This window comes from Excalfactoria chinensis, chromosome 2 (assembly GCF_039878825.1).
Source record: "Excalfactoria chinensis isolate bCotChi1 chromosome 2, bCotChi1.hap2, whole genome shotgun sequence".
Lineage (NCBI taxonomy): Eukaryota > Metazoa > Chordata > Aves > Galliformes > Phasianidae > Excalfactoria > Excalfactoria chinensis.
This window is the reverse complement of record NC_092826.1, coordinates 118,260,069-118,285,620: the sequence shown is the minus strand read 5'-3', so window position 1 is coordinate 118,285,620 and position 25,552 is coordinate 118,260,069. Positions and strand designations below refer to the sequence as shown.

At 45.8% G+C, this 25,552-nt stretch overlaps 2 protein-coding genes and 2 non-coding genes across 5 annotated transcripts; all 4 read left to right on the top strand.

Moving 5' to 3' along the window:
• The first annotated feature begins 94 nt into the window (after positions 1-94).
• Positions 95-7,680, top strand: SLC25A38 (solute carrier family 25 member 38). Of its 2 annotated transcripts, none has more exons than XM_072330133.1 (7): positions 95-163; positions 473-594; positions 787-871; positions 1,827-2,006; positions 2,434-2,602; positions 3,134-3,300; positions 4,135-7,680. In XM_072330133.1, exons 1-7 carry the CDS (start codon positions 143-145, stop codon positions 4,255-4,257), a joined length of 867 nt encoding a protein of 288 aa, XP_072186234.1. In that variant the 5' UTR covers positions 95-142; the 3' UTR covers positions 4,258-7,680. The 2 variants fall into 2 exon arrangements, with proteins under 2 accessions (XP_072186234.1, XP_072186235.1); XM_072330134.1 differs by lacking the exon at positions 95-163 and adding an exon at positions 252-367.
• Positions 7,681-11,021: 3,341 nt separating this feature from the next.
• Positions 11,022-15,422, top strand: RPSA (ribosomal protein SA). The gene is made up of 7 exons (XM_072328597.1): positions 11,022-11,100; positions 11,327-11,494; positions 12,018-12,136; positions 13,320-13,565; positions 14,351-14,479; positions 14,700-14,868; positions 15,276-15,422. The coding sequence occupies exons 2-7, from the start codon at positions 11,362-11,364 to the stop codon at positions 15,368-15,370; spliced, it is 891 nt and encodes a 296-aa protein (XP_072184698.1). The 5' UTR covers positions 11,022-11,100; positions 11,327-11,361; the 3' UTR covers positions 15,371-15,422.
• LOC140249265 (small nucleolar RNA SNORA62/SNORA6 family) lies at positions 12,592-12,750 on the top strand. The gene has a single exon (XR_011902981.1). It is a non-coding gene; the product is annotated as a small nucleolar RNA SNORA62/SNORA6 family (small nucleolar RNA).
• Positions 13,715-13,868, top strand: LOC140249266 (small nucleolar RNA SNORA62/SNORA6 family). Its single transcript, XR_011902982.1, has one exon. It is a non-coding gene; the product is annotated as a small nucleolar RNA SNORA62/SNORA6 family (small nucleolar RNA).
• Positions 15,423-25,552: the final 10,130 nt, after the last annotated feature.

Sequence of the window (25,552 nt, the reverse complement as noted above, 5' to 3'; positions counted from 1 at the left end):
TCACTGACGCGCCCTTCCGCACGCCAAGGGTTAATGGGGCGCGCATGCGCGGCGCGCTCCCGTCGCCGTCCGAGGCCCGCCTGGGGGTGGGCCGGCACGTCACTGCCGCCCGCCGCGCTCACTGGTTCATCGCGGTGCTGGGATGCCGGGGCGAGAGGCTGAGGTAATGACGTGCGTCCGGCCCGCCGGCTCCGCTCGAGAAGCTCGGCGGGGTCCCGTGCGGTTCCCCCTGCATGGCGGACCGCGAGGGGGGGGGAGCCCGCGTCGCCCCCTGCCCAGCGTCCCGTGTGCCGCGGGGTGCGAGGCGCGGGGCCCGGCCGCGCGTTAAAGGAGCGATTTTCTGCTCCTTGAGGCTGTCCTGAAGGCGGTGAGGCGGAGGCCGTCGGCTCCGGAGCTCGGCCCTCGCCCTTCTCGTTCCCCTCCGCGTGGTTTAGAAGCGGATAAAGCAGCCATGTCCCCCGTTCCTCTCCAGATGCATCCCGTGCTGAAGGCCTTCGTCTGCGGCTCCATCAGCGGCACCTGCTCCACGCTGCTCTTCCAGCCCCTCGACCTGCTGAAGACCCGCTTGCAGACCCTGCAGCCGGCCGTGGGAGGGTGAGGGCTGCGGGGTCGCGCTGGGTGCCCTTAGGGGTAATTATGTGGATAATTGGGTGGGTAACCGGTCACCGAGGCACTCTGGAGCAGCAGTGTGGTCTGGAAGGAAAGGCCAGAAGGAGCATGGGAGGGGACGGGGTGGGCCCGGTGGTGCAGGGCGTCATCTGGAGTGCTGTCTGGTCTCCCCTCCAGGTCCGGTCGTGCTGGGATGGTGACGGTGCTCTTCAGTGTGGTTCGTTCTGAAAGCCTTCTGGGGCTATGGAAAGGTGTCTCTCCCGTAAGTGGCTCTTCCAACCCTGTCTTTAAAGTTACATACACAAGCAAACCTACCCTTTATTGATAACTAAGGACTGTATAGAAATGGCTGGCTCCTGTACAATTATGAACAAAATCACGTCATGTGGATGGTTAAATCCCCTTGTAAGAAGTTAATGGTTAATGTGGTGAGTGCCACTGGAGCAGTAACTGTGCATTTGCAATCCAGAGCAGCTGAATGCTTGAATAAACTTTGTAAACATGGACTGGCAGCTGCACCAACCTCGTTCTGCTTTGGAATACTTTGTTCCTAAGAAAACTGCAGATGATCCTGACATTGCTTGAGCCCATTTTATTTATGTGGGATTAGTCATTTATCCACATCTAGATCAGCTTCCCCCTAAAGCAGGTTCACTACAGTAGGTTGCACAGGAAAGTGTCCAGGCAGGTCTTGAATGTCTCCAGAGATGGAGACTCCACAGCCTCTCTGGGCACCCTGTTCCAGTGTTCTGTCACTCTCACAGTAAGGAAGTTAATTGTTGTGATAGTACGGAGCTTTCTGGGTTCCAGTTTGTGCCCAGTGCCCCTTGTTCTGTCACTGGGCACCAATGAAAAGAGTCTGCCCCTGTTGACTTGACTCCTACCCATCAGATTTATAAACAGTGATGAGATCCCTGCTTGGCCTTCTCCAGGCTGAACAGTCCCCGGTCTCTCAGTCTTTCTTCATAAGGGAGATGCTCCAGGCCCCTCATCATCTTTGTTACCCTCTTTGTGACTCTCAAGAAGTTCACTGTCTTCTTTTTGTTCAGAACTGGGCAAAGTACTCCAGACATGGCCTCACTGGAGCAGAGTAGAGGAGGAGAATCTCCTCCCTTGACCTGCAGGCTATGCTTTTCTTGGTGTACCCCAGGATACCTTTGTCCTTCAGTGATAAAATGTTTAAAGTATGCTTTTTCTTTGCTTCTGTTTCTCTGAAGTCCTTTGCAAGATGTATTCCTGGAGTCGGTATTTACTTCAGCACTCTGTACACTATGAAGCAGAAGTTTCTAGGGGACCGTTCACCCACAGCCCTGGAATCTGTCTTTCTGGGTGCCACTGCACGTGCAATATCTGGGATTTGCATGTTGCCAGTAACAGTGGTGAAGACACGGTATGAGGTGAGTATGGCTTTCTATCATTAGTTCACTGTTAATGACGTCACATCCCTTCCTCCTAATAACAGACATTTTTGTCAGGTGAAGGCTGCTGCCCCTTTGTACCAGTGATACAGCCAGTGGTGTCATCACGCTTCACACATTGGGCTACAAGTGCCAAGCCATACCACTGATAATTAGGCAGAAAGTGAATGTGAAACTCACCCTGAGATTTTAAAGTGCTGTTTGTATACAGTGCCTCTGTATTTGTAGCATGCTTTTTGTGTTTTACCTTCTCAAAGGACTCTTTTAGAGACTGAGGTAGGTGGAACACAGTTTTTGCCTTGGGCTGTTCTCTCTGCTATCTCTTGTAACAGATGAGAACACAGTGGCCTCAGGCTGAGCTGAGCTCCTTGGCAAGTGGATGACTGACTCTTATCTACCTCTGCAGAGTGGAAGATTTGGCTATGGGAGCGTGTATGGAGCTCTGAAGAGTATCTATCAGACAGAAGGTACTCGTGGCATGTTCAGTGGGCTCACTGCCACTCTGCTACGGGACGCACCTTTCTCTGGAATCTACCTGATGTTCTACACACAGACCAAAAAACTCACGCCTCAGGGTAAGGCTGAACTTTGGAGGCTGTGACATAAAACTTTGCACTAAAATTTGCTGCTCTGCTTATTGCACGCATCATCAGTAGCTCAGTTAGTCTCTTGTAGGCTTTAGGTGAGATGTTTGCCTTTTGCTTGTCTACTGTCTTTTTGAAGACTCATGCTTAAGGTAGGTGAGTGATGCATCAGTTATGTTAGTGAAGAACTGAAAGAAAGGATGTGTTCAGCAGTGGCTTCTGCTGCTCATTTTCTTGTATACTCATTAGTTTCCGCTAAGCTGAGGTTTCTCTGGTCACAGAACTGACTGAGGCAAGATTTAAACAATTTTTTCTTATCTGAGTTCCTGTTACATTCAGTTCCTTAGCGGTGAGTGCTTTGAACTGTTCTAACTTTAACTTATAGCCAATCCATGCATGGATTTTAACTTCTGTCAGACTCTGCCACTGATTCTGTAATTTGGTAGCTTTTCACTTTGTTGTGCACTCTGTGTATTACCAGCCTCTTCTGTATCTTAGTGGGTTCCCTCTTCTCTGTCACAGACCAGCTGGATCCAGTGCTCATGCCTGTGGTGAATTTTGGCTGTGGGATCTTTGCGGGAATCTTGGCTTCTCTGGCAACGCAGCCTGCTGATGTCATCAAAACACACATGCAGCTGTCCCCTGACAAGTACCGCAAGACAAGCCAGGCCATTGCCTTCATCTACAAGGTGAGATGAATCCCTTCTAATTGGTGCAACTACAGTCTTACTTCTGTTTTTTTTTGTCCAGAGCACAGTTATGCTGAATAAGTTGTTGTCTTTATGCCCTTGCAGTCTGGCTACTCAGTGTGAGCATTTCAGAAGATGAGAGGGGTCATTCTGTGGGAGGCTGAGGCTGTTTTTTTGTGTGGACTTGCTTGAAATTAACTGGAAGGATACTGTGGTTGATGGTTTGAAGGCAGAAGTTTCAGTCCATTCCTTGAGTGTCCTTGTATTTAAGAAGTTATTATCGCTACTCAGATTATTTCCTGCTCCTCTTGAATGGATTGCAAGGGAGTGGAACTTGCTCCCCAATTACTCTTGCTATCCCCAAGTATTTTAACTGTTTGTACAAAATTACAGAAGATAGGCAGTTGAATAGGTTATGCCCACCTTCTCTGATTGCAGCTTGCCCTTCTCGTTCCCCATGATGGATAAAGCAGTCATGTCCCCCGTTCCTCTCCAGATGCATCCTGTGCTGAAGGCCTTCAAGGCACAAGTCACTTTCCTGAAGCAGACTGAAACCATTGCTCCTTCAGCTTCTCTTTGACAGGCCTGAGCATGGCTTTTCCTGTCCCTTGTCATCCTGGCATACCCTTCCCCTTCCTTTTTTAGTGGTTGCCCTATAATTGCACAGTGTTTTAGGTTCTTCCTAAAGGCTGAATGTAATTTAAGCCTGGATCATTCAGAGGCTGATCTGAATCTGATCTGAAATATGTCCAGAGCTGTTCCATGTTAAAACAAATGAAGAAGTAAAATGCTGGAGGCAGATGGTAATGGATTGCTGTTTGTTTTCTGCTGCAGGACTTTGGTATGGTTGGCTTTTTCCGAGGTGGTGTGCCTCGTGCCCTCAGGCGTACTCTGATGGCAGCAATGGCGTGGACTGTATATGAACAGATGATGGAAAAAATGGGCTTGAAATCTTGACTGACTTGCACTACAGCTGACCAGCCTCACTCCTTCTCCTGCTTGATGAGACCAGCTGGCGCTGGGAAGTTCCCAGTTCCATGGAGGAATAAGCCTTGCTCAGCTGGGAGGAAGAAAGCCCTTCTGAGACAGAGGATTAGGCCTTTAGGGAAGTAGAAGAAAGAAGGATCAAATCTCATCTTTTGATCAGTGCATTCCAGAAGGACTGTACTTGCGACTGCCTTGGGTTTCCACAGCATGGTATCTGTGCTGAGAAAAGCCCATTTTAAAAATAGCTCTGTGCTTACCACCTTTACGCAATGAGAAATTGATGAACAAAAGTGTTAGAGGAAAGAACAGTGAGGGAAATGTTGTCTGCAGAATCTGCTCGCACGTTCCTCACTGTCTGGCCAGTAAGGCCATCGTGATACACCGTCTGATGCAGTTCCTTCTTCCTCATGTGCTTTGTTCTCGCTGGGAGCACTGCAGACCACAGTAGGAGACTGGATATGTCTCTTGATGTTTATAATGCGAGAGTGGATGGAAGAGAAATGAAGTACCAAAGGAAAACTAGGAGTACATTATCTGCCATCATTTTTGTACTGCGCTTGATACCAGAGAAGGTAACGTGTGCCTCCATGCTGCATTGTATCATTAGGTAACTGAGCATCTTAACAGTTTAAATACATTTCTGTGGCTACAACAGTGTTTGCGCTGGAATTAGGAAGAGTAAGGCACTTGAAACCAGAAAGAGAGAAGAGCTCATTGGTTGCTACCAAAATTCTACTGGTTCCTTGAAAAACATTTTTCCTGCTGGTCAGACTATATCAGGAAATCTGAAATGTTTTTTATCCAGTTGTACTAGAGACTTACTTGCTTCCTATTGCTCGTTTGCTGATTCCTCTCTACAAGCTGCTCCTTAGATGTAGCTTTTAAGATCGTAGTTCACAGAACATAAATGTATAATGGAAACAGATACAGGTGCCGACGCTTTAAATTTCCCTGAGAAGCCACTACTGACTGCATGTGGAATATCTTAGGTTTGGAAGACAAAAGACTGCTCTTATCTCTAAGCTGTCTACAAAGTTTGAGGTGTTTGAGTGTTTGGTAGGGACAAAGAAACCCTGGGCAGATTGTTAGGTGTTCATTTTCTCTTAGCAGATAGCCTGTTCTTATTTCAGTATTCCTGAGTTTAAACTTGGAGATGAAATACTTTTCTTTTTTATTTATTTTAAATCATCTGTGCCTTTTTTTTGTCATTCCTACTTCAGACCCCAGAGCTTGTCCTTTCCAGTCTTAGCACAGCCTGCTCCCCTATTCACTTGTGCCTTGGTAATGGCTGGCTGTGTTGGTACTTCTGCAGCTCTGTTGGTGTTACCACAAAGGTGGGCATAGAAGTGCATGTCCTACTGTGTAGCATGCTTTGCAGAAAACATAGTATTGGCTTTGATTTTTCTTAAATACGTAGAAATGTCATAATTCACTTGAAAATGAGAGCAGATGTCAAAAGTCAGAGCAGATGTGTCTAGTTCTGAATGTAGTTGTTAAAAATTGAAGTATTACTTGCATAACCAGTGCCTGTGCTGGCAACCTTTGGACCACAAGACCAGAGGGGACGTGGGCTGTAAAAGATGCCTTTACCCGATTCCAAATGCAAGAAGCTTTGAGTGAGGTGAAAATGAAGTCTGAGAGAAGCATAAGAGACAGGAGAGGTTGTGGAGGGTCCTGAGTGCCTGTTTTAAGCATTAAGAATAGAGCACAGCATCAAAACAATCCAGTCAGACTGACATGCTGGCAGATGCACTGTGCTGCTTCTGGCTGTCAGGCATGTGGGAAGATCATTTGCCAAAGGGCAGTTCCTCCCTTTTGCTGTCCCTCCTACCCTTAGTGACTTGAACTTGTGAGTGCACATGAAGCAGTGGTGGCTGTGCATCCTGCTGTCAGTTACCTTTGAGCATTGCTGACCCAGACCTGCAGAACCGAGTGAAGGGCTGCTGACCTGGTGGTGCCTTTTGTTCTGCTAGGCTCACCTGGCACCAGAGGTGTGGATATTTCTGGGGCGTGTGGTAGATCTGTTGTGCATCTTGTGGCAGTCAAGAGCTACACAGGGCAAGCTGATTCTCTAGTATTTTTGTTGCTGATGTAGCAGTGGGAAAGTACTGTGCAACTTGTGCAGATAGAAGCTCAATGAGGCACATGAGCAAAGAAAGACAGGTGACGAATCTTATACTAAGTTATATCCTCTTCAGAAGCCTGAAATGCAGGAATGTTTCGGTGGCTTTTAGGCCCTCTCCTCCTGCCTGGTCCAGCAACAAAGGAAGACCTAAAGAATCTAGTCTGACCTGCTTGTGTCCTCGAAGCCTACTGGATTCTAGCCTAATGCAGTGTTAGCTTTTTTCCTCTTGAAAGCCCTTCCATTCCCCACAGTTTTTGGAGAATGAGGAGGCTCTTCAGGGTTGCAGCAGTGTGAAAAAGTATCTGCTTTTGACATGTGAACTAGCGTGGGCTTTTGGAGTTGAACAGACCTAAATTTCACCATGTGTTTCATCAACCCTTGGTGTTGCAAATCTGAAAACCTCTCTACACATGAGCCATTGGTTTTTGTCGTGTGAGTTTCTTTGTTTTTATTATTTATCTTGTTGCTTTCCTTATGTACGGGATAAGAGAGATCCTGAAGTTCTGCTTTGCGGCCTGAAATCTGGTATCAGATAGGCAGGTACGAGACTCAGCTTCCTCAGCTCTGACCCTTACTACACCCAGCCATTTACTCTCTTCAAAAACATTCTGTTTCTAAAGTGATTTGTTGAAGTTACTTTTTGATAGCTGTGCCAAGTCAAAAACAAGTGTTTGGGTGTGTTGCTTGTGATGTTCAGTGCTTCTAATGAGCAACACATAGTTGTTTTACAACCAAAATGCAAATAAAAACCAAAGAAAATTCCAGAGGCAGGTACTGAGTCTCCTGTCTGCATAACCCCTACAATTCAGTGCTAACAATCCCAGCAGATAATCATTTACAAAGTCATTTCAGCCTGGATTTTGGAGAAGCTGGTGTGATAATGTGAGCTTGTTTTGACTGCCAGATCACCATCAGACCCTTCTCTCAGTGACCTCAGTTGTTGGCAATTCAATCTTAGCAATTGTGCATTGACTCTGTTACCCCTGCAGCTGTGTTGTAAGAACACAACTGGTTAACAGGTTGAGGCAGTCTATGTTTACCTGAATTATGAAGATACAGGAGAAATAGTCTGATTGTCTATTGGTTTTGTGTTATTTCCATGCTGCCTACAGTGGTTTGTTTGTTTTTTTCCTCTTGCACTGTTTAAAACAGAACTGGAGCTTTGGGACAGAGTACAGGTTTGTATATTTTGAGTGGATGTTTACATGAAATATTTATGTGACAAGGAATATATTTATATTAAAAGCTGTGGTTGTCAAAATGAAAAATGCCTTCTGAATGTTTCTTTCAAAAAAGAAAAACCTAAAGGGATGGGATGGAGAAGAGGCTTGGAAAAGCAAAAGAAGCTTCCCAAGGGAACAGAACTGTTGGTTGAGCTTAGATTTTCACAAGGCAATGCAAATTCTCTTTCAGGGGCACAGTAAGTAAAAAGAAATAATACATAGCAGTGGGGACTCTTGTCTTTCTCACACTTTTCTTACGTCTGCCTGTTGTGTGTCAAAGCCGATAAGAAATTTAATCTCAGTGTCCAGTGTTGAAACACCAGCCTTCAGACACTGGCATTCTGAGAGCCCTGGCTAGAAACTAACTTTTTCATCTCCAGCCAACCTGAACTGTGCTGCTCAGGCAGTCCGGTCTCAACAAAAGGCCAGAAATTGTGCCTGGGATTTCATTTTCCACTGCAAAGCATAGTGCAAGGAGAGAGCTGACTGCCGACCTCCTCTTGTCACAGTGTGGACCTGGGATTCAGTAGTATGCGCAGCTTCCAGAGCTCCTGCTGCCTTGAAGACCCACATTGAATTCAGAGGGCATTTCTGTTTGCACTGCTGCTGACTGTCCAGCTGGGGGGAGAGATAAGGGACAGGCTTGCCAACCCTGGGGAGGGTGGGGAAAATAGAAAGGGAACAGCTGAAGTCCTTGTAATAAGACATTGACCCGCTACTCTGCCTTCTACTTAAAATAAAAAACAGGCAAAATGAGGCTAAAGATGAGACTTCTGCAACTTTTGTAGAACTAGAAGAGTTTGCTTCCCCAGAATGTAGAAGAAAAGCCTTTGTAATGCAGGCCAAGCTGGAATTTACAAAGATGATACCAGTATGGCTTTAACAGACAACAGTTCTAACTTCAGCAGTTCAGTTGTGACACCATTTTTCTCCCATGAAACTGCAAGCCGAAGGGAAAACTATATCTTCAGAAAAAGAACCCTACCTCTGTTATTGAGTGCAGTGAGTACTCACTTCAAATCCTTGTAGGTTTCAGTGTGCTTTTGAAGAAAGCTGTGTCTGTTCCCAGAGGGAGATTCCACAAAAGTAAGTAGAGTGATGTGCAATGACAAACAGCCTCACAGAATTCAGTCACTGTGTTTGAATAAAGGCAAGTGTGGGACCACCTCTGGACAAAAGCCACGCAGCCAGATCTTACCCTCATAAACAAATATCCAGCTGGTGAAGAAGCAAACTCACTGCAGCAATCAGGCTAAGTTTCATTCTCTGTCAACATGAGAAACATGCAGAGCTGACTTAAGGCAAGCTATGAACAAGAGCTGGAGGTCACTTCGAACAACCTCAAAGAACACAGACTAGGAAAAGCTGTTCTTTCTCAGCTTTCAAAGTACTGCTTATGCCAACAAGAATTTAACAGAGGCCTCCTTCTCTTTTCCTTTTGTGCAAACTGCTGCATTTGTTGGCTGGGCTTGGACTTCTAGCACATCCACACCCATGGGTGCAGGGTGTATGTTTTCTACACCAGCTTTCTGTATCTCAAGTTAGTGACAGGTTGGAACCACACAGCCTGTCAGAAACGAAGCACTTCAGAGCCACAGCTACTGCCATTCTTTACCTGACCAGTATTAAAGTTGCTATCATATTTAATGTTTCTCCACACATTACCTTCCTGGTTTCCATGGTTTCCACCATGTAGTAAATTGTTAACTGTCTGAATCTGTAACCACTGACCTCAATGGTTTTGTGACAGAAACTTATGTTTTGCTGTGAAGGCATCTAAGTTCTATGAACAGAAACGGACATACACTGAGTAAGGGCTGAAGTGCTGCAGATGTGTCTGATCTATACAGGAAATCTTCTCTAACTCTGAGGTTCTCTGAAACCATCTCACTGCCCAAGCAGTGGTCTGAGCTATAGACTTCAGGCTGCCAAAAACTGACTGCAGCCATTTTAGACTCCTTTAATGTTATCCTGCAAATGGCATCTGGTAGCTGGTGTCCTACCTGCCAACCCTATACATGGAAGAGAAAAATGTACTTAGTTTGTATTTGAGCAAAGATGGGTGCTAGGTGCAAATTCCACAAAGCTAGCACACCTTCAACAGACCCACAAAATGGTTTATGTTAGCCTGTAGTTACATAGACATTTACTACAAGAAATATCGTTAGATATTTTTACCTGTTTTCTATAGGCTCTATGTACCCAAACTAGCATGCATGCTCACTGTTGTGGAGGAGGCATTTTTGGCCTCAAACTGAGTCAGTGGTCACCATCTCCATTTCACAGGCTGAAAGAGATGGGTCTGTTCAGCCTGGAGAAGGCTTCAAGAAGACCTGTTTGTGACCTTTCCGTATCTAAAGGGGGATGATAAGGAAGGAGACAGACTCTTCAGCCCCCACCCCGAGTCTCCTTCTGTTAGGAGATACATGTTGAACATAATCCCAAATGCCAGCTTTCACTCTCCACACAGCTGGAGATTTAGGTCAGTTGTTAGGAGGAAGTTTTTCATTATGAAGGTGGTAAGGCACTGGCACAGCTGCCCAGAGAAGCTGTGGATACCCCATCCCTGGAGGTGTTCAAGGCCAGGTTGGATGGGGCCCTGGGCAGCCTGGACTGGTGGGTAGCAGCCCCGCCTACAGCAGGGTGGTTGGAACTAGATGATCTTTATGGTCCTTTCCAACCCAAGAAATTCTATGATAATGTGATTCTTGCTAATTTCAGTGTGGTGTTTTGTTTTGCTTACCTTTGTCACCACCACGTGGCAAATGTATGAATGACTCTTAAAGAATAGTTAAGCTACAAAGTTATGCTTTGCAGCACGGTCATAACTGCATCACAATATGCTTCACTCATACCAGTCAGGTAGTTTGTTTCATGCACCTGGTTGTAGCTGCAGTGCCACTAAAGCCATTGCTAGCCTTATGCATGACATTGTACAATAAGGAAATATGTTTGTCAAATGAAGTTAAGTACAGCAGGAACAAGTTCTACAGCCTCACACTGTGGATGAACGCTCTTTTTGCTGTTACAATCTTCCACGTCATTGCATAAGTAAGCTGAAGCACTTTTAGAGCTTATAAACACTTCCCAATTACAGTAATAGAATAACAGATATTTTTATTGATTCAAACGATTAACAGACACTGGTACAATGAAAGGAACATCCGCTGGTCACTGATAACATATTTGGTGGAGCTCTGTAGTATCTCAAAGGCTCAGCATGCAGTAAACACCCGAAATACCAGGCAGTGCTGCCAGCCAAATCAACAGGCACACACGCCGCCATGACACAAGCAGCCCCTGCGTCGCTAGGCGCCTACTTCCTTAGCAACCCGCCTAGTCCCGCCCTTTCCGGTGAACGCGATTCTCCCATTGGCTGGCGGGGAGGCCATATATTGACGTCACGCGGCGAAGTCCTTCCTTTTCGTTCGGCGCCCGCCGAGGCCTCCACACGGCGTTGTCCGCGTGAGTCCCGGCTCCGGCGGGGCGGGGTGGTTTGAGGGGCTGCTGGCGGCGCACACGCCTTGAGGCGTTAATAGCTATTAGTGGGCGTTCACTCTGCGCTCCTCTCAGCGGGCTGAGTTTCCTCGGGGAGACTGAGGGGGATGGAAGGGTAGGCCGCCGGCTCGGGCAAGATGGCGGCCGGGGCGCCCGCCACGTGAGGTGCTGAGTTGGATGGTTGTGCCCACAGGTTCCCTGTCGTCGCTTCCTGAGGGAAACCCCACGATGTCCGGAGGTCTCGATGTCCTGCAGATGAAGGAGGAGGATGTCCTCAAGTTCCTTGCTGCAGGGACCCACCTGGGAGGCACCAACCTCGACTTCCAGATGGAGCAGTATATCTACAAGAGGAAGAGTGATGGTAGATCCCTGCGGTGGGAACCCGGGCTGTAGATGCTGGCCTAGCTGGGAGTTGATGGGCAAAACTGGGGAAAAAAAGTCAAATTTGAGCTTCCCGGCATTTCGTGGCCCTGAAAAATACAGAAATCCAAACAAATCACATTCCTCAAAAAAGTAAAACAAAGCACTGATTATAGAACGCAAATTAATCAATTAGATTGGGGCACCCCTTCTAGTTTCTGACTGTAGTAATAGGCATAGTGTGTCAGTAGTAATTTGTGCTTCTTGAGCTGTTCTTAAGCCTAAACTGCACCATGTTGAAAAGTTCCAGCTCTTAACAGACCCAGGTCCGTATTTATGGGTTGAACCATAATGTCTGGAGTTAAGATCTTAAAATCATATTGTTGAGATTGTCTTGGAACAGGTTTCTGCTGACTGGAGTTCTGCAATAGCTGCAGCCCTGTAGCAGATTTAATAGCAGATGAGAGCTGTCTTGATTTAGAGCTTTTTTTACTGGTTACTCTAAATGTTGTTGCCACCTGTAGGTATTTACATCATCAATCTGAAGAGGACCTGGGAGAAGCTCCTCCTGGCAGCCCGTGCTATTGTGGCTATTGAGAATCCAGCTGATGTGAGCGTCATTTCTTCCAGGAATACTGGACAGGTATGGGAGTTCCTTATTTACCAAAGGCATTCAGTCTTGGGAGCAGGACTTTTGCCCTATAACAGTGCATGTCATTGGCAGCTTGATATAAGAGTGACCCAAATCTTGGCATTAAGAACAGCTTCAGAAGCTTATTTCTTGTGTTATGGTTTAAGTGTAGAACAACTCTATAGAGGGTCCCTGCACAGCCCCAATTCCTGCAGATTTTAGAGCAGGTGTGAGTAGTTAAATTGTATGTTTTTTTTTTCTTTTTAGCCTTCTTTGAATACATTCTGCTTGACCTTCTCTCATACATTCTTTGGGTCATTAACGTGGCTTTTGGGAACAAAAAGCACCTGATTTAAGAGCACTTAATGTCTCTATCCTAATCTAGGCAGTGCCGCAAACATGGAAGAGAGTGGTAAATGATGTTGAGTGGATGTACAAAAGACAGGTGCGAGCACCTACTTATGCAGCTTGCACACTATTAAAGCTTGATGCTGAGGTCAGTTCCTGACCAATGAGCTCTCAAGTGTCGGAAGTGTGCTACAACAAAGCAGTTGGCAGGGTGCTTGCTAATGCCAGGAGAGGAGCTGCCTCTATGATTGGAGTTTCATAGCAGCCTTGCCACATGCTCTGCTGTCTTAGGCCTGAGAAATGAGAAACTATTGCCAATGAGTAGGAGCTAGCAGTTGCAGTCTAGTGAACGCTGCTACAGTTTGTGTAGTAGCGAGCCTTTTTTGTAGCTTATGGAAGTTATACTACTGCACAGTAAATGGATGTAAAAATAATGCAGGAGAATGGCTCTTTTTTTCTTATATGGTAGGAAGGGCAGGAATGTGATTTAGAAATTGTCCTTTCAAGGTCACCAACCCAGCTGATTCTGTAATGCTGTTTGTTTAATTTAATCTTTTCATAGTTTGATGGAGGCTCTTAAGAGCGGAGCATACAACTCAGTATTATGTGGAGAGGGAGGCTCGTTCTTCATACTGACCTCCTGCCTTGCTGGTGGATGTGATATTCGAACTCCTTTTTGTGGTGTTGCTGTTATTATTAAAAGCAGTATTGTTTTCACTCATTCAGAGAATTGGTACGCGAGCCCTGATGCCATATGAATGGAAACAAGTTCATGTGGTCACTGACAGCATCAGGGTGAGTTGGTTGAAACTGAATTTCCCACTTCACCTCTCCATTTGTTTTGCAGCGTGCCGTTCTGAAGTTTGCTGCTGCCACTGGGGCTACTCCCATTGCTGGACGCTTCACCCCTGGTACTTTCACAAATCAGATCCAGGCAGCTTTCCGTGAGCCACGACTCCTGGTTGTTACGGATCCTCGAGCTGATCATCAGCCACTGACCGAGGCTTCTTACGTCAACATCCCCACCATTGCGCTGTGCAATACTGACTCCCCACTGCGCTACGTGGACATTGCTATCCCCTGCAACAACAAGGTTACTGCTTTGTAGAATTTAATGTTCCTTTTTCTAGAGCACGATGTAGGTTGCAAGGTAGATATTTTTTGGTAGGGAAGGTTAGCATGTATATCTGGTGTGACTCCCATGGTGATGCCAAGTCAACACATAGGCAAGGAGGGTTTGAGCTTGCACACTTAGAGCTTGGAGCTGAGGCCCACTTCTGGCCAAGGAACTCTCGAGCATAGGATGTGTGCTACAGTAACATGGCAGGACTTACTGACAGCCTGAGGGTCTTTGTGGCCCAATGAAAGGAGTTTGGTAGTCAATCTTGCCACAGTTTATGAATGTGAAAGAGAAGTAATGTGACTTTGTGAAGAAACTGCTATGAAATACGATTTTGCTAGCAGCTGAAAGGTAGAGTGTAGGGAAGTGGGGAAACTAACTTTCATCTTTATCTAGACACTGTTACTAATAAAACAGCGTAATCCAAATCTGAGCTCAAATGAATCTGTAAGATTCATTTCTTGGTATTAGCATATGGTACAAATACATAATCCTTCAGTTTTTGCTAAAGACTTACATGGGGTGTTGAATAGGGGTACTGATTGACACAAATTCAGATGCAGGTTGCTGTGAATTTGAAAAGCTGCCATGTCCTGAGTCCATGTACATCATAGATCTGTTGGATTCTCTTGCCTGGAAAGAACTTTGTGTGCAAATAAGTTTTCCTCTTAAAGGTGTGTGAGGGTAGGGGAGGGGAAAGGTGTCTAAAGGCTTATATTTGAAGCAGGTTTTAATGTAACCTTATTCTCCTGATCCAGGGAGCACATTCAGTGGGCCTGATGTGGTGGATGTTGGCTCGGGAGGTCCTGCGCATGCGTGGCACCATCTCCCGTGAGCATCCATGGGAAGTCATGCCTGACTTGTACTTCTACAGGGATCCCGAGGAGGTAAAGACCTGTGGGAGGAAGTGTGTGTGCGAGATGTGCTGCTTGTGTGCCTTCCCCTGGCTCTCTGCTCTTGTCTCTGAGCACAGATACTTGTCAGTGTCATAGATTTGACACTTAGTGTGGGGGTTAATTAGTTGTCTGTCAGCTAGTACGTGTTGTCTGGTGTGTGTGTGTGAGATGTGTCCTTCCTGTGCGATGTCAGCTGTGTTCTTCGTTTCAGATTGAGAAGGAGGAGCAGGCCGCTGCTGAGAAAGCAGTGACTAAGGAGGAGTTCCAAACCGAATGGACGGCCCCAGCTCCCGAATTCACTGCTCCTCCTCAGCCTGAGGTTGCTGATTGGTCTGAGGGAGTGCAGGTCCCATCTGTGCCAATCCAGCAGTTCCCCACAGGTCAGTTTCGTGGAGGGTTGACTAGAGGAAGTGGGATCAAATGAACAGAGATCTGCACCGTGCGATAAGGATGTGCACAGTGCTGGTGTACTGATTCCCCTGTCTTTAAGCAAGACACAGATGTTGCCATTTTGTAGGGAAAATTGAGTAATACGCTTCACTTGCTTCATGCAAGTTTCTGCCAGCAGTGTCTTTGAGGCATTAAACAACATGTTTTTAAGGCAGAGTGGATGTGAGTGCATACCTTAGTTACTGCAATTGGAAGTCCCAAGTAAGTTGATTTGGGGTCACGAGAAGAATACTAGTTTGTGTACTTGTGTGTACCTGTACAAGAATGGCAGTGTGTGCTACGTGTTTTATGGGTAAAAAGAGTAGAGATGCAGTGAATTTTGTGTTTGTAATTGCAGAGGACTGGAGTGCCCAGCCTGCCACCGAGGACTGGTCAGCAGCTCCCACTGCCCAAGCTACAGAGTGGGTTGGGACAACCACGGAATGGTCTTAACTTCAGTGCCACTGTACTGTCAAGAATAAAGATCGGTTTAATACCCATCCTACCTTGTATGAGTGATGGCTGGTGTGGTTTTTTTTTGTTCTCATGAACATGCTGGAGGACTGGGGATGTCAGCCAAAGGGCTCACTGGCTTTAGAGGTGTGCCTGTGTGAACAACATGAAGTTCAACAAAGTCAAGTGCAAGACCTTGCACCTGGGTCAGGGCAATCCCAGGTGTATGCAGATAAGGAGAAAAACTCACTGAGAGCAGCAGCCCTGCAGAGGCTTGAGGGTCTTGGACAGAAAATGACAGCAGCCAGCAGTGTGCTTTTGCAGTCTGTAAAGCTTACAGTATCCTGGGCTGCAACAAAAGAGGGATGACCAGCAGGGGGCCAGGGCTGATTGTGTCTCTGCCTTAGTGAAGCCCCATGTGGAGTAGTGTGTTTGGGCCTGCGGCTGCAGTGCAAGGATGTGGATCTGTTGGAGTGGGTAGAGGAGAGTCATGAAGATCATCAGAGGAAGGAGCACCCGTTTATGGAGAAAGCTTAGAGTAGCTGGGCTTCAGCTCCTAGAGCAGGGAGCAGGCATTCACAGAGCAAGTACTGTAGCTGCATTGTGTGTTGGGTGTGAAGTGGGGGATAGAGAGGCTGGAGGGCTTTGGGCAGGGGGTGGGAGAGAGGATTGTTGGGGGCAGGTCTCTTGGAGCCAGAGCTCTTATTGCAGGCAGTGGGAAAGGGCAAGTGGCTGCTGGTGCATCTGACGTGACAAACAGAAGATCAACGTGGTCTGCTCAAAGCTCTTGCAAAGGCAAGAGTCCAGGCCTCATGGTACAAAGAAGCAGTGAGAGATGTGAAAGGACGGCAAATAGGGATCCTTTTAAAGAAGGCTGCAAACTTGTGACTTCTGGCAGCATGAGGAAAGTTTGTTTCACCTGTGCAGCTGCAAAACAGGTATGGTGCTCTGGGAATGGGAGAGGATAAAGCAGCTCTGAGAGAGATGTCAGAAATGCCTGAACCAAGAGTCTGCAGAGAGAGAGGAAAAGGCAAAAGAAAAGGTAGGCACTGCTGACACCTCCCTGGAGAGTGGAAGCTCCCATCTGTCTACCTGATCCAGTGACTGAGGAGGATTGCCTCTTGGAGACCTGCATTCAAGACGTTGCAAAGAGACTGCTGAGACTTCTTTAGCACTGGTTGCTTACCTGTGTTTGCACCAGGAATATTCCAGGGAAGACACTGTACAGGTTAAGAGGGACTACTCATTTCAGGGTAGCTGGTGTGGTGTTGTGGTTTGGGTTTCAGATAAAAATGTTGATAATGTTGAATAGTGTTTGCTCATAATCAAGGATTTTTCTGCTTTTTGTGTTGCCCTGCCATTGGAGAGGCTGGGATGCACGTGGAACTGGGAGGATAAGATATAAAAGTCATACTCTGCTCTGCAGCTGGGGAGAATGGCCTCACCTGGAGCCTCTGGTAGAAAGCATGAGTGGAGACTCAAAGTTGACCCCTAAGGTTTTGGAGTCAGAGATACAGGAGGATCCAAAGCCCACTACAAATGAAAAGAGATACTGACAGTATATGAAGGGGTTTGGGCTGCTTCAGAAATGGTTGGTACTGAAGCACAACTCATTTGGCTGTGCTGGGCTGGATGTGCAAAGGGAGGGTCCCCCATACACACAGTGCAACCGACACTACAAAGATGGACAGTAGGGATTTAATAAATCAGATGTTTTTATGGTGGCGTGAGCTCAATCCTTACCATTGCGCTTTGTATATGACCGATTAAGGGACGTGGCTTCTTGTTGCTCAAGTAGTTGGTTCTGCCAGAGTCTGTTTGCCCCTGGTGAGCCGAGTGGATGCTGAGGATGAAGGGTTGTTTGCCTTTTGGGTCGGAACTGTGGGGTGTGGATCACTCGATAATCACGGTGAGCTGCTCAGCTATAAAGCGTGATTCCATAGCATTTCCGACAGCCCAGTAGATGGGGCTGTTAGTCCTGTTTTGTCGGAGTGCCAGCGGCCTTCAAGCCGGGCAGGGCTGGTCCAGCCCATACTCCACCTCTCCTGGCTTTTCCATTCCTTGCAGCAGGACGGTGCTCTTTCCCTCGTACTGCACTTTTCACAGCTGCACGTAACTACTGTTTTTGTATATATAACTGAGTGTTAAACCTGCTGCCTCCCTGCTCAGCTGCAAACTGCAATTGCACTTAATAAATCTCCCTGAGGGAGCAGCTGTGGGATGCTGTTGGTTTCCAGCACAGAGAAATGCAGTGCTCTTGATTTAAGATACCCCAGAAACTTTCTAGCACATCCATCTTTCTTGGCTCATCACCCCCTCTATTTCTGAAAGGACTCGTCTCCTCCTCACAGGTAGCCAAGTCAGGTTGCACAACTCTTTGTACCTTTTGGCTTTGCTTACGTGAGGAAAGATGAGCAGCACATGTGGAGAGGGAAGCAGAGCGAGTACATTTCCCTTCGGTTGTTACTTTGCTATTAGAGGCTCTAACATGATAAGCAAGACTAAAAACATGCATATGTAACCCTACCGCTCCCCTCTCAGTGCGCATTTTCTGTAGTCTTCAAGCCTGGTTTCTTCACCCAGCTGGGTAAGGCTCTGTAAGCCCCAGGTGTCAGAGCATTTCCTCTCCTTTCTCACAAGGATTAGTGTGAGAGGAACAAGCAAGTGCACTTCCAACTTTGCTTCTTTCTTTTGTTCGAAGAGCATGTATTGTTTGAGTGGTGCAAACAGCCAGTGTTTGTCCATCAGATAGCTGGGAAATGCAGTAACTCGTTTTGCTGACTTCAAGGGTTCAGCCCTTTGAAAAGCTGTGAGCTCAGCTTTAAATCTCCTTTTGTTTGCCTGAACATGGCTTGGATTCCTCCTGTTGGAGTTTGACTTCAGGGCTCTTCCTGCACCTTGTTTTAAACTAAGAATTGAGATTTCTTGAAGCACACCTCAAATATAATGCAGGAACTCAATGAAAATGTCAAATGTGAGACTTCTAATATGAAATGCTGCGAGTTTCCAGCATTGCATCGTACACAGGTGGGGCAAATGCTCTGGAGAGCCATCCTCTTGTGGCTGCAAGTTGGTCTGCACTGGCTGGAAAGTAGAAAGGCAAAAAATCTCTGCTCCATTGGGAACCAGGAGGTGGAGGTTTGGGTAAGTAACAAAGTCTTTGTGTTTGTTTGATTTTATTGTAAATCCTGACTGTCTGTTCCTCTAGTGTTACAGGAACAGCAGATACATTTTGTAGGTACCTGTGTTAGAACGGAGGGTCTCTTGGTTGGATGCAGTGTAGGAAAAGCTTGGTGTGTGTGTGCAACGCAGTGTCTGTTCTGATACAAGAAGGCTGCTGTCACACTCAGTGGTGATCTGAGACAGTGCTTTTGTGATTAATGACTCCTGAGGCTCTACAGCTAACAATAAATTGTAACACAGAATACAAAGGAGGGCAACAAATGTCTCCCATGGGGTAATACAAACTGGAGGTGGTGAGTATGGGGTCTTGGACTTTACTAGACTAGATGAAGTATGATGGAGACCACCTTTAGATGAGTCTCATGACGTGGAGCCTCCTGTGCCCATCTCCCATGGGGCAAGGTCAGAATAAGTGGTTACTGCAGGTTGTGAAGGGCTCACCACTGAACTAGCACTGATTCCCTGGAGCCACTTTGAGGCCCCCTGTCAGCAGGGTCTCTGAGCTTCTGCCTGGTGCCTTGATGAACCCCAAACCCCCTGGGGCTCCCTTCTCACACACTGTCAGCTAGAGCAATAGCTTTGCAAATAGCAGGAAATGGATTGGGGAAACGCGGTGCTTCTGATACCTGGCAGGACAAGAAGGATTAGGATATGGCTGCGAGGTCTTACTGCACTTCTGGTTTGAGTTACAATGAGGAGATGTGAGCTTTGTCCCAGCCAAAGAGCTATCCTGGCTATGTGCACCCCACCCTGTATCTTTGGGTGGGTATTTGATTTTCTTCCTGAACTTCTTCCATGTTACTAGTGTTTGTGAGGATGGAAGTGGCCTGAAAGAAACATGCCTGATATTTGGCTCACTTTGTACCACGTGTGCTATTGTGGCAGTGAGCTGAAACATAGGGGAAACTTTGCCAAGGGAGGGACAGCAGGGCAAGAGGTGGCATCTCTTGGGAATCTGATGCTGCTGGGTGTGATACTGGTATCTGTCAAAGCGGTGTGTTAGTGACCATCCCTTATATGTGATCCCCTTTTCCCACCCCTACAGTGATGGTTGTGCAGTAGCTGAACATGAATCACTTGAAGTAGGAGAAAAGTTGATGACAATGAGCCAGGATAGGGTGAAAGGACGGTCTCTCACCCATACACTTTCCATCAGCACAAAATATTTGGTGCGTGTATGTTCCTGACTATTGATCTTCCCTGGATATTTGTCATCTGTCCTTAAACTCTTCTATATATGACATATTTGCTCAGATTCCTTTATTTCCTCTTAAACATACTTGACTTTTGCTATCTTGCCTTTGCCTTTAGTGAATGGAACTGCTGATATTCTATTTACCCTCCGTGACCAAAGGAGGGGCTCATACAGGCAGCTGATGCTCAGCACCCTGTGAAAAAAAACAACTGTATAGCCTCAGCCAAGCCCAGCAAGATAATTTATAAGCGTGCACATACTCCCTCTGCATGGTTCCTCCTTGCCACCTCCTACTCTGCTTTAGAAGTCATGGGAAGTGTGTGGAAAAAGCAGGAGCTTGCAGGGAGATGTCCTCCATTATCAGCAGAGGGCAATGGTATCCTGCCAAACTGCGGCTGCTTGCAGTCTCCATTAGTTACTTATTTTTACATGTCCAGGTTAGAAATATTTCTGCAGCTTTTCCCAAGCAAAGGGCTGGACTTCCCAAAGTGCAGCAGCTCTCTTTGCTGGGGCACAAACTTGGTGTCAGGGTGCAAAGCGAGCCTCCTGGGCTGCCCACTGCAGCGGCTGCCCATGGAACAGGGGGCAGCTGTGATGCACAAGCTGTTGTGCCAAAGTGATTTATTTACTGAAGAAAGAAGGTTTTTTTCCCACCCTCTCTGCCTGTTTCTCTGATACCAGATTTAAATAAGCCTAATAGTAACCTTCATGTTTTGAAGATCCTAAACATGTTAGTGCTTATGCACTGGATTATTCACTGTTTCTGCTATCCAGAAAAATCTAAATGATAATAATGAAGTGTCCCAGATGTGTAAAATGTTTCTTATTGTGAGCAAGGTTTGGATCTGCTGCCTTTTGCAGAAGCCTTGGTTCCCCTTAGCAGCTTTGTTGTGTTGGACAGAATGGAAGGAGAAAGGATGGGATGATTGCAGCTGCTGTACCGCAGTGATACGTGATGGGTTACTTATCTGGCTTTATTAATATTTAATCTACTAATCACCTTATCTATGCACTTGATCACTGTGGTGGTTTGCCCACACCCAGACTATCCAGGTAATGGTGCTATGTTGCCATGGTGGATTTTATTTAACGTGAAGACTGTTACAGGAAAACAGGAGTGGAACCAGGAGTGGGGGAATTGTTCAGATGGATTTTTCTGTGGAAGAAATGTTATGTGAATCCGTGTATTCCCTTTTGCTTTACTACAAATATGGTTTCCAAATTGTAGTGATTGTTGCTGATTTCTTAGGGAAGTCATAGGTTCCTTCTGGAAGTGTGGTCATCCATGGAAGGACCCAATTATGAAGGTAACTGCAATTGTGCCAAAGGCTCTGGGGGACAAAGCTGATTTCCAGATCCCACAGCTAAGACACTGGTCTACATCTGAGCACATGGACGAGATGAGTGTCCTTAAGTAATGCCATGTGATACTAATATAAGATTTAGAGATGATATTCACCATCTTTTCAGCATGACTATGGATGGTTGAATTGAAAGGTAGCAGGGGAATTGGATTCTGTGATTGGAAATGAGTAATTGCAGCAAAGCCAGAGCTTTCAGCATTAGCTTGCTGCAGCATCACATTGATGTGGTTCATTTAAACATGCTGCTGAATTCAGATTCAGCAATTATGACTTTATTGTGTGAGGCATGGGCTGGGACCTAGAGATCCTCAGTTTGTGGAGCTGCCTTTTCCCTGTGAAAAAAAATAATGTTTGAGCATTTGTGAGCGATAAAGTCTTGGCCAAGGATGAAACCAGGCTGCCACCTGCACAGGCTGCTGCCTTGGGGCTTAGACAAAGGGTAAGGAAAGTGCAATGGAGAGGAAAAAGCTCCCTACAGCTGTCAGGCTGGAGAGCTGATAACGATGGATGTAGCATGAATCAAAGCCAAATAATTGCTCTTTAAAGCCTGGCCTCAGCCTTTTTGTGAGCTTCCTTCCCCTTCTTTCCCTGCATGGGACACAGCCATTCTGAAGAGATGTGGTTTGGAGATTTGGTGAGGTCAGGCTTCACAAGTCCCTGTCTGCCCTGCCATGGAGGCAGCAAAAGTGCTTGATTTATGGTTGCTTCCATGGCTGAAACTGCATCAGCATCACTAGCATCTTGTCTGTGGTGGTGTGTGCTCTTGTGCTTCTCTGTCAGGCATGTTTATTTATTTATTCCACATCTCTTGATGATCCCTGTTCACTGCAGGGCATTTCATAAGGGTTGCTTTTGACCAGAATGCAAATGTCTCACAGAGGAGATCTGCTTTGGAGAAGTCAAGCCCTAAAAGTTATTGTACTGAATGCAAAGCCAATGTATTCTACGCATGTGTATGATATATTTGTACCACTTTGCTGGCTCTAAGCAAACCTGTTTAGTAGTGTTTACTTTTTTGGTTCACTGTAAATATAAAAACCATTTCATTTCCCATTACGGTTGAGCACTGTATGACAAACAGCTCAACAACTTTTTTGACCCTAAATATGAATGCTGACATCCCTTCCAAGGTTCAAGCTTAGCCACGTGTTTTGCAAAATTGATATTTAAAAGCAATATTAAAAAATCTTATTTTAGTTATTTTTTTTTTTAATGGATTCCCATTCCTCAGTGATATCGAACAGATGATCAATCTTTACCTGCTCTGTCTGCTCACACAAACTAGTGCCGATATTCATGGGAACTGCCCGGTTAAACATAAGCCTCCGTTGAGAAGAATAAGAAAATAATTAAGTTTAGGTATCTCTCCTTATTTTCTACCAAAACCATTTGGATACAGCATTAGAGCTGGCAGGAGCAAGACGTGTCAAATTTGCAATGCAGAGCACAATTCTAGCGGTGTATGAAAGCAAGCTCTGTAGTGTGTAAGATGTAGTGGAAACTTTCTAGTAACACACCACTGAGCTGTCTGGAACACATGGGAATTTGGGGACGAATGCCAGGGGAGGAGGGGAGAAAAATCAATGCTGAATTCTCAGAAAAATGCTTATTGCTGTTCCTTCCCACCGGTATAAAAATAGGGACGAAACCAAACACTACTGAGTGCTCTAATGAGTTTGTGAAGATTAACCTTGTTATATGTAATTAGTAAATAGGCTCAAAACTTGGAGCCAGATAATCATGTCAGTCAATAGGATGTCCAAGGGCTGGCATTTTCACACCTTTTTGAAGTGCTGTAATTTAATAGAGGTCACTATTTTGTACTGGAGTCAGGGAGAAAGTTGTCACCAGCCTGCAGATATTGTTGTCTATCTGATACTGTTGCACTTGTCTCCTGAGGACTCTGAGCTTGCACACAGCATGATCAATGGATGAACCTAAAGTATCATAATTAGAGACAAACAAACCTTTTGCTAATGAGCATTTATGATCCAGAGACAATGAAGTGGCTGATGTGGTCACCAAGTCTTTCCCCATCATACTTGAAAAACTGTGGCTGTCAGGCAAAGTCCTCTGTGACTGGAGAAAGGGAAACTTCAATTTTCAAGAGAGGGAAAAAGGAAAAGCCAGGGAACTCCAGGCTGATGAGACTCACATATGTGCCTGGGAAGATCATGGAGTGGATCCTCCTGGAAGAGATATCAAGGCACATGTGAGATGTCAGGTGAACTGAGACAGCCAGCACAACTTCACAAAGGGTGAAGGGATTGTGCTTGACCAATCTGGTGGCCTTCTATGATGGAGTGACAGAATCAGTGGACAAAGGAAGGGCAAAATGACGTCATCTACCTGGACTTGTGCAAGGCCTTTGACAAGGTCCTACACCACATCCTTATCTCTAAATTAAAAAGGTTTGAATTTGAAGGCTAGGCTATTTGGCAGACAAAGAATTGGTTGGATGCTCATAGCTGGAGAGTTATAGTTAATTACTGTCAGTGTCTATGTCAAGGTGGAGGCTGTCGTAAGCGGTGTTCTCCAAGGGTTCTGCCTTGGGATGGATGCTCTTCAACACCATTATTAATGACACAGATAGAGAGATTGACTGTACCCTCAGCAAGGCTGCTGATCTCACCAAGTTGAGTGGTGAGACTGACACAATAGTAGAGAGGGATGCCATCCAGGGAGACCTGGACAGGCTCCAAAAGTGGACACATGAGAACCTAATGAGGTTTATCAAGGCTGAGTGAAGGTGTTGCACCTGGGTGGAGGAAATCCCAGTTGTGAAAACAGACTGGGAGAAGAGCTCATTAAGAGCAGGCCTGCAGAAGAAGGGTCCTGGTGGCAGAAGCTGTGGGAGAACTGAGTGCATCTCTGCTGCACTAGAAATCCTCACAGCAAAGAGGCAAGAGAGGACCTTGTTTGTGAGACCCAGCTTAGAGAAATGTCCCTCCAGGCCAGGAATAAGTCTGATGAGTGACATCCCATATTGAGGTTCTCTGGGGGAACCAAGTAATGCTGACCATTGCAATCTCTGGTAACAGCCAAACTGACATTGAACCACACTGTGGTGACAGCTATTTATATGAACAACTGATTTGCCTTTTTGTATTTGGAAGCAAAATGCAATGATTTATTTTTTGAAGAAATTCTGAGTTCTCCATCTATTTGATTCCCATTTGAATCTCCTGGAAGTACTTCCTCAGGGCTCTGTTCTCTTTCATAAGCCCAGGCATCAAGAAATGAGCTAGATCTCTCTCTCCATATGTGTGTTGCACAATGTTTATGTTCTTAATTTCTATGAGTAGTCAGATAGCTAAATACCTTTGTTAGTTTGGACCTGAAAAAGGGAACCATTTTCCCAATTGGTTTCCTATCCAACTGAATAGAATCTCTTTACCCAGCTCCTTCAATGTAGACATTCTTGCACTGAAAGTCAAGTGCTCTCTCCTCTGTCAGGGAGAGAAGTAAGTTGCTGAGTTTCCTGTACTCAACTCATCACACAACAATATTTATTGCATTTAGTGAGGAAAAAATTAAGGTGGGCACCTTTATCTCAAAGTATCTGTTTGCTGTAGTGGAAATTGTCCTAGCAGTATCTACAAATTTCTTTTTACTGAAGAAAATGAGTTTATTTTTATAAATTTTGTGAAGAATGCCACGTGAGTATTCCTTCAGATCCATGCTGGCTGGGATGGGATTGTGGAAATAGGAACAAACTGAAGATGTAAAATACAACAACCTGGCAAAGTCTTGCTGTGTTGCTCTAGGAAGTCACTGGTTTTCTGGTTACAATCAGAAACCAGTTCAAAGTACTTTTAGTTTCTTGACTGTGCTATCTGACCTTACTACATTAGAACTCATTTTGAGGGATTGAAATAATGATTCAAGCTACTGTATGCTGACTGAAAATAGGAGCAGTGCAAGAAGACAGAGAAGGTGGAGGAGAGATGCACAGCAGGGCTAAAAAGGAAGGATGAAATTTTAGAGGATGCAGACAGCAGGAAAGCTGTCTAGAAGGACGGAATATTGCTGACAGTGTCCTTCTGTGCTGGCCTAAGTGTCCTCTATTCCCAATATTGGCTGCCATGCAGCTGCAAAGGGTTGTTTTGCTTTTCTAAGAATACTTAATTCCTTAGGTGGGGACAGCAAAAAGATCTTTGTTGGGATGACAAATAAAATCATTCTGTTTTTATTAACTGAAAGAGTCTTTGAGGGGCCTGATATATGCTCGCTCCACCAAGTGTATTTGCCATATGGCTGTTGGTGGCCACAGGGTCATCATCTACGTAATAGGCTAGTAATGCCTGACACCTCCCCTCTCCTTTATGATTAAAATCTGGGCAGCCACAAGGGGTTGCAGTAATTCTAAGCCTCTAAATAAAGCTTTTTAGATAGAATCAGTGTTGGGTAGATGCAGATAATCACGAGTGGTTGACCAAC